Raw genomic sequence first — 16,196 nt, forward strand, 5'->3', positions numbered from 1 at the left:
TTGTCTCCTCTGAGGCTGGGACTCTAAATAGTGTTCTGTGCAGCCAATGACAGAACAGTTAGCATGTTTTGCTCAAACTTTCGCCATGGCATTAGAGCTGGTACACCGTTGTCGCTTGCGAAATCAAAATGATGGTGCTATGGGTGGAAATGTGCAGATTAAGGGGCGGTAATATTATAATGAGATCCCTTTGCCACGTCACCAAGGGAGCGAAATCTGACGCGCTCGTTTCTCAGACGCTTGCAGAAAAAGGCTTCCCAAAACAAAGTTACTGGGTTAATCTTTTTCACGTTTCCTTGGTTGGTAGATGCACCAGGGACCTGATTATAGCACTTAAAACCTGAAAAAGTCAGATTTTCATGATTTTCTTTGCGCTCAAAGTATTCTCGTAGCTTCCCAAAACTGAAGTTGAGCCACTGATGTCACATGGACTGTTTTACCGATGTCCTTACTACGTTTCTGGACCTGGGAACATTACAGTTACGTTGCTGTCTTTGCAGGGTCTGAGAGCTCTCACATTTCATCAAAAATATCTTAATTTGTGTTCCAAAGATGAACGAAGGTCTTACGGGTTTGGAACGACATGAGGGTGAGTAATTAATGACAGAATTTTCATTTTGGGGTGAACTAACCCTTTAAATCTCATCAGTCAAATTGACAAGTGAAATTGAACAAAAATAAGTACATACAATATAGTGGAATAAAATTTCATCACAACCAGTAGCAAACACAAAGAATGAAGGAAAAGCAAGAACAAAAGTTTTAACCCCTATTTCAGATATATTTCACATTTAAACATTGACACTTCCCCCTCTCAGAAGGCCCCTCCCCTGGTCTGATTGTGGGTCACTGCAGCTTTAAACTCAAGCATAACGTCACTGGTTTTAGCACATCTCTCACAGCGGGTCAGTATGCTAAACCACTATCCACACAACACAGACCCCAAGCGTGTGGAGAGGACACACGGGGACAGAAAAGAACAATACGGCAATATCCCTTTCCTCTGGTGTGCGGAGGGGAAGCAGGGGAAAGAGAACCACTTCCTGCCGTTTGCGTCACGCCTGAGCAGCAGCTAAGCTTCTGCAGAGCTATGCAGCAGTAAACGGGTGAGCCTTCAAGCTCACAGATGGTCAGGACAAGGAGATGGAAGCCCATCCCGGCTGTTTCCTTCCCCTCGCAGACCGCAATCTGCAGATGCAAGGCCTGACCTCATTCTAGCATCAGTAGAAAACCCACAAACAAAAGTACAGTGATCTGGTGGGTGCCATCACCTGTCTAACACAAATTCTTATCAGAATCGTAATTAATTTAAACTAGATATGAGACTGCAGTTGTATTGTGTTTATAAGCATTATACATCCTCAGAAAAGGATTAATCTACAAAACTCACATGCTCAAAACTGTATGACATACATCTATTTATTTCACAATCCCGCTGACACCATGAGCAATCAGATCGGCACATTTCCATGAGGACAAAATGTGAGTGGCGAGTTGTGTACTGGAAATAACTGTATAAAGGCCAAAACTCAGTTCAGTTCAAGCACTAGACTGAGAAAAGCAATATAATCCAGATTCATGTGCAAACCTAGACAGTAAATCCATGCTTTTTAAAACCAGGGTACATCTGGACAAGCCTTTACTTTGAATTAGCCTCACCTCTAATTCTTCTTTTTCCCCAAATCCACCCTGATTTTTGGGGTGGAAAATATTTCAAATAATTTTACTATGCATTTAAAGCTATTTATATGATGATCCACACATAAAATAATTAAAAGCACCGTGGTTAAATGGAATCAAATGCCCAGTATTGCTTTTTTATGAAAGATATCAATACACAGAGTTACATTTGCACAGTAATACATTTCCTTTAATTAGTCTGACATTTATGCAAGCCGGTTTCCACCATGGAATTAAAAAAAATAAAGGTAATTGAAACTTTTATCTCACAATTCAGACTTTGTTTCTCGCAATTCAGATATGAACACAGAACTTCAAAATGTAAACTCGGAATTGCACTGGAAAAAAGTCAGAATTCTGAGTTTATATCTTGCAATTCTGACTTTTTTCTCACAATTCTGAGTTCTTCTTTTTTTTCAAGAAAAAAGTCATTAACTCAAAATAATTGAGTTTTGCAATAGAAATGTACTATAAATATTTTGTTATTAAATATTTTGCACATTAAAATATTAATGCACATTATTATTCTTTAGCCTGGGTTAAACAAATCAACTTTGCTTGGTTGGAACAGCAGCTACGCTAATTATGCCTCTATTTGTTTCTCTGTTTTTGCAACTAGGATTTACACAAGCTTCAGTCTGGATCCAGAACACCTGAGAAGAGATGATGCCAACTGGATCCAGAACACCTGAGAAGAGATGATGCCAACCCCTCAGAGGACCTCAGATGATGCCAACCCTGAAACAACATACAGAACTACCACATTTTGCTATAAGTTTGATTGCATCATATAATAATTGCTGTTAATAGTGTTCATCATCTGTCTGATTACGTCTTACGTCTTGATTACGATTTTTCCATACATTTCTGCCATATGTACTAGAGGTCGACCGATATGGGTTTTTCACTGGCCGATGCCGATGCCGATATTTAGAAATCAGGGCAGCTTTTTCTTCTTCCCCTTCATCTCATAAAAGTGAGTTTGAGTAAATGATTATTGCAGGATACAAGATAGTAATAGTAGTAGTAGCCTAATTCAGAGTAATAATTCATGGCTCAAAACTTAAGCACCTTCTCAAAACAGTTCTGAAGCATGCTTTTTGTTTATGTTTGCTGACAGACACCAGTGTTTCTCACAGACTTGCAAATGCAAATTCATTCTTTGCCAGCAGGAGGCACTGTTGGAGCGGAGATATAGCGGTAACGGCTGTAATCAAATAAGCGCTACTTTATCAGGCATTACTGCTCAGTTTATTCAAGGATGTATAAGCCTTTTGGAAAATCTATTTGTGGCGGTCCGTCTGTTGTGACGAGCCGCCACAAATAACTCAATGTATGGGAAACACTGGACACTTCTATAAGTAAAATGGCCAAGTAATAACAAAAATAAAACAGTTCACATATATTACACAGCCTGCTGCTCATAACTGCTTAAGAGTGCGCTGGCCACGAGCGATGACATCGTGGAGGCTATTGTCGGACCCACACACACATTTCATGAGGAAAGTTATTGTGCACGTTATAATCAGCCCAGAAGTTTCGTCTGAATTGCATATGTTTCTACTTTCACATGCAAATGACTTGCACTTATGAATATGATAACGTTCCGGCATCAATTCTAGTAGGGTAAAACGTAATTACGTTTTCGAAACGGTCTGTTTTGCCCTGCCATCATGAGCTGAAGCTGTGTGTGAACAAGAAGCGGCTGCAGAGTGTGAGCTGCTCCGTCACACAGCCAGAGAGAGAGATTCTCCGGCATTCCGCAACAACGCTTAGCTGATGCGCCTGCCTAAAAAATCGGCCTAATTTGCAGCACAATCGGCCGATTCCGATTAATTAAAAAATGCCAAAAAATCGGCCGATCAATCGGTCGACCTCTAATATGTACATTAACTGACAGTCACCACTGATTAGTAGGGCTGAGTAAAAAATATCGATATCTCAATTTTAATTGATTCTCAATTTTACGGAACAATATCGATTCTTAAATCCCAAGAATCGATTATTCTAGCCTGTTTTCTTTTGACAGCCACCATTAAAATGTTTAGATTTCAAAAACAAATTGAAGTAGAAGTATTATTATGTAGCTAATTTTAACTTTATTATTTTAAAAACTTCAAGTCTAATTTTAGCAGTTGTATATTAACCTACAAATCAGTCACTTTTAACCTTTAATATTATAGTAATGTAGTACCAACTGACTCTCATAATATTAATAATGTAAACGTGAGCCAATCAGTTTTGCTAACCTGTCTAATTGTTTACCTACACATTTCTCACTTGAAAACGAACGGCTGTTATGTAAAAACATAAGTAATGATCCACCAAACATATTAAATAGATTACTTAAGCTGTTGTCGGTTGCTATTCTTTAGAGACCCACCAAATGGTGCCATTTATCAATAGAACATTAATGAACCTTTACAGTAAGAATATTAGTAAAACATTATTTGAATATAGATTAGTTCTAGCTGGATTCGTCCATTCTTCTCATGCAAGTCCTGCCTTCTTCCTGTGATAGTTTAGCGATTCATTTGTGGCAGGAAAAACATTTCCTCAATGACCAGAAGTGAAAGAGAACTTGTTGCAAAATACATAATGATGCAAGTAAAAATTATGCTGTGTCCTCCTCTACCAAACAAATTCATCTGAGACTAAAAGGCAGTAATGCTTTACTATTTCACACCATTCAGTCTACAAGGAGAAATCAAAAACAGCAACATGGATGTAAATATCAGTAATACGGAGTGCTCTTCTTTTAATTTTCACATCCTACAGACAAGTCAATAACAGTACTAAAAAAAAGTCATGGACAATAGATATAATGCATGTGTTAGAGAGAGAGAAGAACCCAATAGAACCACTCAAAATTTATGAAATTAGTGCTATAACATGACCCTATATGATTATTGCATGTGTGTGTGTGTGTGTATATATATATATATATATAGATATATATATATATATACATACATACACACACGCTATGTGTGTGTCTATAATATGTTGAGATCAATAACACAATCCTGACAGTGTCATCCATGCTAAACAAACAAACTCAGATTCAATGCCACATAATTATAAATAAATAAATACAGCTTTTCTCAGTTTCCAATGATGCTGCTTTAACCAATTTTAACTGAGCAAACATGCACTGCGCAATCCCTTTATAATTCAATCAGCATTTAATGCAAATTAGCTATAATACGCTAATATGAAAATATAAATAATTTATGACAGTTATCCGCCGTCAACTGGCGACTGCAACGGATGACAGTTTGAAAGCCAGAAACGGCTTTATATTTAATACCGACATAAATTAACTATTATATTACAATAAACCTTAAACTATGTAATACAATAGCATGATGATAATTGTTAAAGCGCCTGTGGTAAAATCTGACCGGTTCTCCTCAGCCTCAGCTAGCCGCCTGTGCTAACTGCCCTCCGGTGTCTTTTATCACGTTTAATTCGTTAAATACCCATTTAAAATACATATACTCATACCGTACATATTCATAATTCGACACTACACTAAGTCGAGCGCTGATATTGCTTATAGAAAAAAGAACGTAGATAATATTTTGAGAGTCATTGGCACTCACCGTATCCTTTCTGTTTGTTTCTCTGCGCCGGGCGTTGGCATGTCCGCGCGCGCGGGGTTTCCAGAACTGAAGAGCAGGGGCGAGCCGCGCGCTGCGTCACTCCAGACCAGCACACTTCATTACAACCAAGAAATTAAAGGATTTGGGCAAAATGCAAAGCTAACACATATGCAACGTAGTATCATTTAATTTTGATATGCACAGTCAACCACTTTTGTGGATGGTTCTATTTGAATTAAGATCCAACTAATAGGCCTATTTCATTAAAAAGGAGGGAGAAAAGATAAAAGAGGATTTTGTCCATACACGGGGAAGAAATCAAGTCATTTGCCATTTACGAGTTAATTAATTTGTTTTAAACTGCATGCTGTTCAACAGTTTGGGATCAGTGTAAGATTTTTAATGTGGTTTAATGAAAGAAGTATCTTCTGTTCATCAAAGCTGCATTTATTTGACCAAAAATACAGAAAAACAGTAATGTGGTAAAATAGTATTACCATTTAAAATACTGGTTTTCTATTTGAATAGGCCTATACTTTGAAATATAATTTATTTCTGTGATGCAAAGCTGATCAGTCTTCAGTGTCACATAATCCTTCAGAAATCATTCTAATATGCTGATTTATTATCAATGTTGGAAACCTGTGATACTTTTTTCAGGATTATTTGATGAGTTAAAAAGAACAGTGTTCATTTAAAATAGAAATCGTTTCTAACAATGTAAGTCTTTATCATTTTTTAAATCAATTTAACACCTCCTTGTTGAATAAAAGCATTCACTTCTTTGAAAAAAAAAAAGAATCAAATAAATGCAGCCATGATGAGCAGAAGAGACTTCTTTAAAAAACATTAAAAATCTTACTGATCCCAAACTTTTGAACGGCAGTGTAGCCTATATAAAATATTATTAGTAGTAATTTAATAAGAATAGGAATACAACATTGATATATGAAATTTGAATATATTTCCATTTAAATAGGTTTATAATATTGTTACTTAGCATATTTAAGTAAAACATCTTAATTTAATTACGTATATGGTGCTACCGTACCGTTTATGTTTTATTGTTTTGCCATTCTTTGCAATACGAGCAACAGTGTTGATATGTAGCTAATTACAGCAATAAAGCTCGCTGTTTGTCAAGATAAGATGTACTACATCACCTTATCTTACAAACCACGAACTTAGTATTCATTGTAGAGTGTATGGTTTTATCATGTCTAATTATTTATCTAATTTTCTAATTTAGGTTGATTTTTTGACCTAAATATTTGACGCACCACACGATGGCAGTAAAGTGCTTGTCAAAAACAAGGTCACATGACCGTTTCAAAATAAAAGCACCCTGTTTCAGCTCAGTAATGTAAGTGTAAATAATATGAGTGTAAAATTAAAAGAAAAGTATTTTACAAATCTAAAAATACGCACTATACAATTAGATAAGGGAAACAACCTGGTAAGATTATTATGGGATATTTAGAAATTGGCGGCTTAGACTTTAATTTTAAAATATACAGATCACTGTCATTCATATGACAGCTTCGGAACACATGATTTTCAGAGACGTTGATAGTTGGATGTTACATAGTAAATTGCTTTATTTATGTTTTTAAGCGTGATCTGATAGGTGAGTCGTTAAATTGAAAGCATGCACTTTTTATTTTAATGTTGCATTATTAACTCAATCAGCGTCATTGCCATGCACATAAATGCTTCTGTTCTGATCTTAAGTCACAGTTTCTCTCCAGAATGACTATCGCGGATCTCTGGGATCAGAAAATATCGGCCTTTCTACTGAGTCCATCTCAGTTTTTGGCCACCACCACCTCTGAGAGCTTCTTGGCTGAACTTCTACACGAACTGCGGAATGATAAGGCCAATGATCAACTCAAGGTAACGAAAGCAGACAAACACACATTGTGATACATGTGGATGTGCATGTATACAGACGTTGAAATAGTAGAAATATATTAACAGTTAAAAATACAGGGTTATTTTACTATAACTGGATGCTATTATAGTTTTTAATATAATACTGAAGTCGTTTTGATTTTTATTTTAATTTTTAAGATTTATTCATTTTGTTGTGTATTATATTTTTTATTTTCAACTTGTGTATAGTTTTTATTAATTTTTATTTCAGTTTTAGTAAGTGAAAGTTAAAATAAATGAAAATGAGAAGATTTTGCCTTGGCAACTAGCTGAAATAAAATACGTTTTTATTTTATTTTAAGTTTATTTTATTTTAAGTTTTTAATGGTTTTAGTTTTAGTTAAAAATATTAACCCTGCTCCACAATGTTTGCAGCTTTTTCAGTAACTAGACCTATTAATGAACTGTAAAGCTTTGTAGAAATGCTGTGCATTTCCCTTGTAATTGACTTACTTTTAATATTGTGATTTTTCTTCCTTATTATAAGATTCTCCTTGTGTCTGTGCTACTGGAGCATCCAACCATTCTCTGCCCTTCTTCCTCTGTGGGAGAGGAAACAGCCCTTGAACTACTGTCAGTCTTCTCTCACACGCCACAGAAATCCATCATCCTCAAGTGCAATGTCATGCTGGCCATCACCAACGTGATAATATGCACATCCTGCCTGGCTAACCACACGAAGATGGCTGAAGACTGGCTGGACCTTCTATTTCAGATGATTCAGGACACCAATGACTACAGATGCGGCCTATCCCAGCAGCCAATAAGGGCCACCGCTTGTGAGTGTCTACGAGAAATGGAAACCTGTAGCCCTGGTCTTCTTCCTCAAAAGTTAGAGGCCCTGTATCTTCTAAAACAGCAAGAGACCACAGTTCTGCATCAGTCCTACTGTATGCTTTATACACTTGGGCTGAAGAACGCCATAAGGATCTTGACGAGCCAAAAAGATGTTACTGACCTAGAGTTCAAGAGCATCTTAGGAGGAAATGAAGGGTTTGCATGGAAAAGCAATCAGTTACGATTGACCTTGTTGCCAATAAACATGATGGTACAAGTCCCACGTTTGCCACCAGGTTTGGATTGTAAAGAACTCAAATCAATAATGTCATCACTCTTGGAGGAGTCTTACCTGCAAACGCCTATTTCCCAGTCTGCCCTACTTAGGGAACTTGTAGAAATTGTCGCCATGGTTCCGGGACTCTCTCCAACGTTATTCAAATCGCAGCTTCTGCGACTCTTCGGAACGGCAGACGTTTCGCTCATGCATGCCACGCTCTTTATGAAGGACACATTCACAGATAGCCTTTTCTCCGCCGAGGATGAGAACTTCCTGCTCAAGCGTCTCGTGGGCACAGCCCAGCATCCGCTCCTAAGAGTTCCCGAAAAGCTCTTCTACATGGAATGCATCCTGCACTTCCCTGAGAACCGGCCCATATCCAGCAGCGGAGAAGAGAGTTTACCTGTGCTGGTTACGCCACGTCTGGCAGTGTCTCTTCATCCAACGGTTTTCAATGATAGTGCTACTATGCTCTGCAGGCTAAACCTTCTTTGTTTGGTGCACCTTGAAGCAGATGAGGGCGAAGCGGATAAAGGAATCAGCTACCTGTTTGAACACATAATGGCCCTTTTGAAAATCATAGACAATGACGGTAGCAGAGATGTGGTGGTGATCTCTTTCAGAGCGTTGTTCATTTTTCTCATGCACTTCAGTGGCATGGAAGAACTCTCCGAGAAGGTGATCGACAAATTATGCGACATGTATTCCAGACATTCGCGACTCGCTCCGAATTTGATTGGCCTCGCGAATCGCATCCAGGAGCATCTGGATGACCCAGTCTGGTCGGTGAAGTTGTTGATAGGGCTTCAGAAATGCATTATGGAAATGCCTCCACCGCAGTTGACGATTCATAATTTGAGTTGGCACTTGAAAGTCTTGAAAAGAGTGGCTAAAGAGGGTCAGATTACCCAGAGAAACACCATTTACCTCCTTCTCAATATTCTCATCAACTCCAACTTGTGTGAAAGAGGCAACTGGCAGGTTGGAAACGCAGTTCTCGCTGTTTGTCGCAATCTTTTGGAGCATCCCTCCATTGATCAAGTGTTTATTGAGTTGGCCGACCTTTTGCAATACATATCGGTACATTATGATGGCATGGACATTAAGGATCACGCTCGCTTTTACTACACATTACTAACCAACCTTTCGTGGGAAAAGCGGACAGGGGTTCTCGCCAAAGGACTTGATGGAGGACGTGCCAAAGAGCGGTCGCATTCTGCAATTATGGCTGAAAGTGAGGGGATCGCCAGTAACCTGACTGTGCACAAAACTAACCGGCATGTTTTACAACTCATCAAGGTGCAAGAAAAAGCCTCACAAAGGTCTTCGGAAAGTTCGGAGTTGTTGGAGACAACGGGAGAGGCTGAGAATTGGTTGGAGGTTTATCAAGGACAGTTTCAGACACCTGGATTTGGCTCCGAGGTCACCTTGAGATACAATCTGACTCATGCAAAAGACACGGATCCTTTATTCGATAAAGTCTTTACAATTTGTCTGCATTTTGAGCTGAAAGACTCAAATTACGCAAAGGTAAATGACATACATGTACCATGTGTGTTCAGAGATAGAAAGCCACCTGTGGTCAAAGTTAAGCTCAAGCCCTTTCAACCCTACCCTACTACTTTATGCGTCAGTGCCATATTTACCACCCAAGATGGACGTTCTTGGCACAGCCGACTGCCTGATGTGAGCGTTTCATTCCCTGAGATATTCCTTCCTCTGCCTTTACCGCCAAACACGTCCTGTGAATTCAAAGAGCAAGTGTTCGACTGCATTTGGGAGGCCGCAGCCTCTGGGAATCCTGACAAATCTGCCATTAGTCTTTTCTGTTTCAAAACTGCAGATGAAAGTCTTGCTGATCTCATCAAGACACATTTTCAGGGTTACCTTATTACAGATCAGCAGAGCAAAAGATTGTGGAAAGTCTTGTTCTTTCTTCCACCCATGTGCCATGTCCTTTTGAAGATTACACAGGCTGAAGATGCCATTCAGGTTAGCATTGCAACGGACAACTGGGAGCTGTTACCCTTTGTGAACTCTTACCTCCAAAACATTACTGATCATTGTAGCACAACAGTAACAGATGGCTAAATGGATGTATTTCAGGTGTTAATTTACATAGTTGATTTTAACCAATTAAATTTATTTTTATTACTTCCTTTTTTGATATAACACCAGTCGTGTCTGTATATAAAATCTCTGAGTAATGTGTTTAATAAAATATATATGAGCACATGTTATGCTGTTTTATGTGGAGTAAGCAGTGTTTTCTACTGCTTTATAAAAAGAAAAATCAATATAAGACACTGAATAACTGAATGAATGATTTAATGAAAACAACATACCCAAAAATATCTGTAGCTCTGAAATTAAAGGGGTCATATGATGCGATTTCAAGTTTTCCTTTCTCTTTGGAGTGTTACAAGCTGATTGTGCATAGATAAGATCCCTGAAGTTGCAAAGACTAAAGTCTCAAAACCAAAGAGATATTCTTTATCAAAGTTAAGACTCTGGCATGACTGAATGACAGATTTACAGGTCCAGTAGTAGTGACAAGGCAGTTTTCAGTATGCAAAACTAAAGATTTTAATTTGCCAAACAATTTCTATTAACAAACAATTAGTATATTTTAAGACGATGTGGCTTCCATGACCAGATAAGACAGTCTGTGAGTGAGCTGTGCCCTTTCACTGTGAAAGACTGATTTCAAAGTTGGGCTCAGTACAGGCTGGTAGAGCAGTTTGTCTGTTCAACAGTTTATCCATGATGCCAATTTCAGCATCCCGCTTTTCAACCTCCTCTTGTGGTGTCCAAGACATGTCATGTTGGAGCTTGTATGCGCCAAGGAACTTGTGAGGGCAACTAGGACCCCATTCCTGTAAGAGATTAAAACCGTATCATAATAAATTAGCTGTTAAATACTTTATTTTAACACAATTATTTGTTTTCTGGTGGCCTTTTCTATATTTTTTTAAATTAATGAACAGCAGAATTCCTCATTTCTGAGTTTGCAATTACAGTCACACATAGTAAACATTTTGTTTCACTATCACTACTAGTTGGCACCAACCAGTTCAGATTGACCTCATTTCTCACTCATGTCAACTGATGAGACCCAGACACTCATAATGTGGCAATCAACTCACCTGTGGAGACAGAATGGAGAAGTACCGCTGTCCGGATTCACGCATGTAAAGATAATACATCTTTCCTGGTTTCTTCACAACATTGCAGGCAGCGTGGTGAAGCTCAGCATCTTTCTTGGCATCTTCTAAAACCTAAAGTGCAAACACAAAATTATTTAAACATTACTTATTTGTCACATATTAGATTATTGTCAGAGATATTTAAACATTAAAGGAATAGTTCACCTAAAAATGAAAATTTGCTTAAAATTACTCGCCCTCAGGCCACCCAAGATGTAGATGAGTTTGTTTCTTCATGGGAACAGATTTGGAAAAATGTAGCATTACTCTGCAGTGAATGGGTGCCGTCAGAATAAGATAAAAACATCACAGTAATCCACACTCACTTGTGAAGTGAAAAGCTGCATGTTTGCAAGAAACAAATCCATCAAAACGCTTTTAACTTCAAAACTGGAATCGTGGATTACTTGAGGATTGTTTTTATCAACTGTTTGGACTCTCACTCTGACGGCACCCATTCACTGCAGAGGATCCATTGGTGAGCGAGTGATGTAATGCTACATTTCTCCAAATCTGTTCTGGTGAAGAAAGAAACTCACCTATATATTGGATGGGGGGAAAATAACTTTTGATAAACTATTCCTTTAAGTCTATAGGGACATTTGCGGTACTGCTGTAAAACAAAATGGTCATTTAATTGACAGTTCAATCTTACCTTTCTTGCTTGCTCCTGAAGGTATCTTATCTGGTCAGCAATCACTGTAAGTTTGTTGCAAGCATTGGCTCTAATAAAGTCATCTCCCTAAAATTCCCAAAATAAATAAATAAATAAATCCATGATTGATAAAAAAAAAAACTGTATATCCATATCAGTAAAGCGACAGAGCTAAAGCATCACTTACCTTCTGTACTTGCTGTGCCAGAGCAACTAGATCCATGGGATCCCCAACCCGGTTAGTCTGGTAGGGGCTCACCAGTGCCATTCCACTCGGGTTACTGCTGGTCTCCACCAAAGTTACTATAATATTAACATTGTTGACATGTAAAATCCTGTTGCACAGCATAGAGATGATTTTTAGTGGCAGACTCCTCGCCAAAATACATTTTAAATCATGCTCATTTTCCAAAATGGCCTAATTATTAGAAGAAGAAAGTCAACAGTTATGTTGTTTCTGCTCCATTTGGGATGATCACATCCTGAGCAAATGGTCTTTAATTGTAGAATGGGAATGGGTGTGGGACACCGAGAATCATCTAAGACAATGGGGTGTCTGAAGTAACTTAATTAACATACAGAGCACAGCTGTTACGACAGAAACAACTTCTTTTACATTAAGAGTAGTAAATTGTAACTGTATAAAAGGTATGAGTTAAAGATGTTCAGGGTTTATTCTGACTCCGTTGAACCCAAGGTAGTACATGTACTTTGTCACTGCTATGCAGCAAAAAACATCTTCATTGAGATCTTCAACATCCTAATTTTTTCTTACAATATATTACGCCACTGCCATAATAAGAGAAATTAAAATAAGAGAATAATATATATAATAAAAGAAATTGCTCGTTACATAGTAAGAAGAATGGCATCTACGCTGATATTAGGCTCTTTCATTCTTATTCGGAGGTCACTGTAGCCATACGGATCCAAACCAGGTGGATCAGCACCTAGAGACGACCTCTACAGCCCTGAATGTCAGCGGAGACCATGTCAACTAGACGAGCACCCAGAGACAGATCCCCTGCGAAGACCTCGTCACCTCGACGACCATCGGCACAAGACCACGGAAACCAGACAAGTCCTCTGCACGCGGAGACCATGTCAACTAGACGAGCACCCAGAGACAGATCCCCTGCGAAGACCTCGTCACCTCGACGACCATCGGCACAAGACCACGGAAACCAGACAAGTCCTCTGCACAATCTGACGTGCGCTGCAGCCTGGAATTAAACCACGCCATGCTGGTTTTGCCTGGCCAGAGGAGAACTGGCCCCTGGCTGATCCTAGTTTCTCCCAAGTTTTTTTTCGCCATTTCTGTCACTGATGGAGTTTTGGTTCCTTGCCACTGTCACCTTTGGCTTGCTTAGTTGGGGACGCTTGACTGATTGCACAGACACTATTGGAAGAGAGCTGAACTGGATGATGACATCACTGAATCATCAATGAACTGACTTTAATTGGAAAAATGACTCTGTGTTACTGTCCTCTTGCATTATTGACAAACTATTTTCCTGTTTGACACTGTAAAGCTGCTTTGACACAATCAGTATTGTATAAAGCGCTATACAAATAAAGGTGACTTGACTTGACTTGACTTGATTTGATGTGCTGTGAGACCAATCTCTCAAAGCGCTTCATGATTACTGGTGTTAGTGCAACCGGTCTGCAATCGTTCAGAGTTATTGGTGGCTGCTTCTATAGGAACAGGGATGATGGTAGCAGATATTAAGCAGTGTGGGATGATGGCTGTCAGTGAGAGGCTGAAGATCTTTGTTCTCTCTCTCTCTCTCTATATATATATATATATATATAGCGAGAGAGAGAGAGAGATTTACAGGAGTTTCTTATGCTCATCAAGGCTGCATTTATTTGATCAAAAATAGAGGGAAAATTTAATATTGTGAAATATTATTATGATGTAAAATAACGTTGTTTTCTATTTTAATATACATTAAAATCTAATTTATTCCTGTGATGCAAAGCTGAATTTTCAGCATCATTACTCCAGTCTTCAGTGTCACATGATCCTTCAGAAATCATTCTAATATGCTGATTTATTATCAGTGCTGGAAACTGTTGTGTATGTAACAGGTTGGATAAGCTCTTGAGCGTGAAAGTAAGCGCCTCTGGAGGTGCAGAGCAGATGTTCAGAGTGTTAAGGTTTTTATTTTTTTTTTATTAAATAAAGCATATAATTGTAACTTCTGAACATGTGAGTGCTGGTAGCTTAGTATCATGGCACTGAATATAATGGCAATAATACAGTGGCCGAGAAGTGCAAAGCAAATCACAATTCTGAAAACAAAATAACAAATTACAAACGCAAATGCAAGTCTAAAAAACAAAATAACAATTCAGAAAGCACAACAACAATTCAGAAAACATTATAACAAGTCAGAAAACACAAAGTCAAATCAGATCATACGCTAGATTTAATTATACCGCATGGAATTGATCTTACTGATATAGATATCGTACCTCAAAGTGCTGATGTTACTGATGGAAAAAGGTTAGAGAAAAACGTACTGCGCCATGGTACGACAGTAATACCCATTCTCTCAAGAAAGAAACTGTTTTACAGCCACTTTTAACTAAATGTAAATATACACTCCGTATTTTTTATTTCATAGTAAGGGCAATTCATACAATACATTTAAACTGAGCTACTTTAATACCATCTCCGAACTTTCTACCACGACTCTGCTGTTCTTCGGCTGGTTTTTCCTGTATACGTTGATTGACAGATGTCTCGTCCAGTCAGCGGTGAGTAATCCCAAACCAATGGCGCGCTGTCTCAAACTATACCTACCTTTTCCGGTTTGTCTGATTTGTCGTTGTGTTTTCTGACTTGTAAATTTGTTTTCGGATTTGTCGTTGTGTTTTCTGACTTGTTAATTTGTTTTCGGATTTGTCGTTGTGTTTTCTGACTTGTAAATTTGTTTTCGGATTTGTCATTGTGTTTTCTGACTTGTTATAATGTTTTTTGAATTGTTGTTGTGCTTTCTGAATTGTTATTTTGTTTTTTAAACTTGCATTTGCGTTTGTAATTTGTTATTTTGATTTCAGAATTGTGATTTGTTTAGCACTTCTCGGCCACCGTACAATAATGGGACATTTCATAACATTACAAAAGTTTTGTCGACTTACAACAAGCATATATTTTGTTTGTCATTGATAATACTTTGTAGTTAAACATTCAACCACTGCTTTGATCATTACTATGGTGCGGTGGAATGACTGACTCGACCAATTCAATAAAACAGACAACCTAAACTAAAAATAATTACGGCGTTTACCGTTGAAAGCACTGTCTTACCCGTGGTGGTTTTGTTGGGTTGTTGTGGTAGACAGATGGTTTTATCCATTCTGTAATTAAATATCCCGTAGCGCTCAGCAAATTAACACGAGACTTCTCGCCGGAGTCACAAAAGTCTGCATCAACACGGAGGAGGCGTTTCTGGGGTCCTACTGTGTTTCCCGAATCGAGTAGTAGCCGTGATAGTTGCCTGTGTACAAATACCGATATTTTTGTCAAATAATAATTTCCAAACATATTTAATGAGGGTTTAAACTATAGCATGTGTTACTAAAATAATACTTTTGAATAACACAATGCATATTCATATTTATTATATCGATAACTCAAATATAAAGGGATCATGCTTGTTTAGCGGTAGCCTATCTGTCCTGTTATGTAGATTGCAGAGAACGTAGTAACGTGAGTGTTCTGCAGTTATGAAAGATCCAAGTTTGAAATTATGAAACCAAAAAACTGCAAGTCTGTGCAAGTTTATTATTTGTTTTGCACTACACCTTTGGACGATTCTTTCATATTATCTGAATTATGCAAGTTGTTCACTGGTTTTATCTCTTTCTTATTTTTTTTTTTACAAAGATCAACACTTTCAGCCTTAGCTCCCCCCCCTCACACACACACACACACACACACACACAACAACAACAACAACAAAACAACAACAACGACAGTTTCCAGGTTCATTTATTTATTTATTTGGAAAAAGTCTGCCTTAAACTCGGCCTAAAACTTTACAATAACT

At 38.0% G+C, this 16,196-nt stretch overlaps 3 protein-coding genes across 6 annotated transcripts in view; 1 reads left to right on the top strand and 2 right to left on the bottom strand.

The window, feature by feature from the left end:
• LOC107751216 (cell division control protein 42 homolog) overlaps window positions 1-1,155 on the bottom strand; it is a 20,087-nt gene extending 18,932 nt beyond the window's left edge. The window contains exon 1 of the mRNA XM_016566883.1: window positions 942-1,155. Within this exon, the coding sequence (XP_016422369.1) occupies window positions 942-1,155 (214 nt within the window). The remainder of the gene's footprint in view (window positions 1-941) is intronic.
• Window positions 1,156-6,819: 5,664 nt separating this feature from the next.
• On the top strand, window positions 6,820-10,541 carry LOC107751181 (AP-5 complex subunit beta-1-like). Of its 3 annotated transcripts, none has more exons than XM_016566822.1 (3): window positions 6,820-6,912; window positions 7,017-7,178; window positions 7,705-10,541. In XM_016566822.1, the coding sequence occupies exons 2-3, from the start codon at window positions 7,035-7,037 to the stop codon at window positions 10,363-10,365; spliced, it is 2,805 nt and encodes a 934-aa protein (XP_016422308.1). In that variant the 5' UTR covers window positions 6,820-6,912; window positions 7,017-7,034; the 3' UTR covers window positions 10,366-10,541. The 3 variants fall into 3 exon arrangements, with proteins under 3 accessions (XP_016422308.1, XP_016422309.1, XP_016422310.1); XM_016566823.1 differs by having other exon boundaries at window positions 7,023-7,178; XM_016566824.1 differs by having other exon boundaries at window positions 7,034-7,178.
• Window positions 10,542-10,793: 252 nt separating this feature from the next.
• Window positions 10,794-15,598, bottom strand: LOC107751182 (uncharacterized protein C1orf50 homolog). Of its 2 annotated transcripts, none has more exons than XM_016566825.1 (5): window positions 15,455-15,598; window positions 12,323-12,438; window positions 12,136-12,222; window positions 11,421-11,552; window positions 10,794-11,150 (listed from the first exon to the last, which is right to left on the bottom strand). In XM_016566825.1, the coding sequence occupies exons 1-5, from the start codon at window positions 15,501-15,503 to the stop codon at window positions 10,962-10,964; spliced, it is 573 nt and encodes a 190-aa protein (XP_016422311.1). In that variant the 5' UTR covers window positions 15,504-15,598; the 3' UTR covers window positions 10,794-10,961. The 2 variants fall into 2 exon arrangements, with proteins under 2 accessions (XP_016422311.1, XP_016422312.1); XM_016566826.1 differs by having other exon boundaries at window positions 12,323-12,470; window positions 15,455-15,522.
• Window positions 15,599-16,196: the final 598 nt, after the last annotated feature.

The sequence above is a fragment of the Sinocyclocheilus rhinocerous genome, unplaced genomic scaffold (genome assembly GCF_001515625.1).
Source record: "Sinocyclocheilus rhinocerous isolate Xijiao unplaced genomic scaffold, SAMN03320098_v1.1 scaffold362, whole genome shotgun sequence".
Taxonomy (NCBI): domain Eukaryota; kingdom Metazoa; phylum Chordata; class Actinopteri; order Cypriniformes; family Cyprinidae; genus Sinocyclocheilus; species Sinocyclocheilus rhinocerous.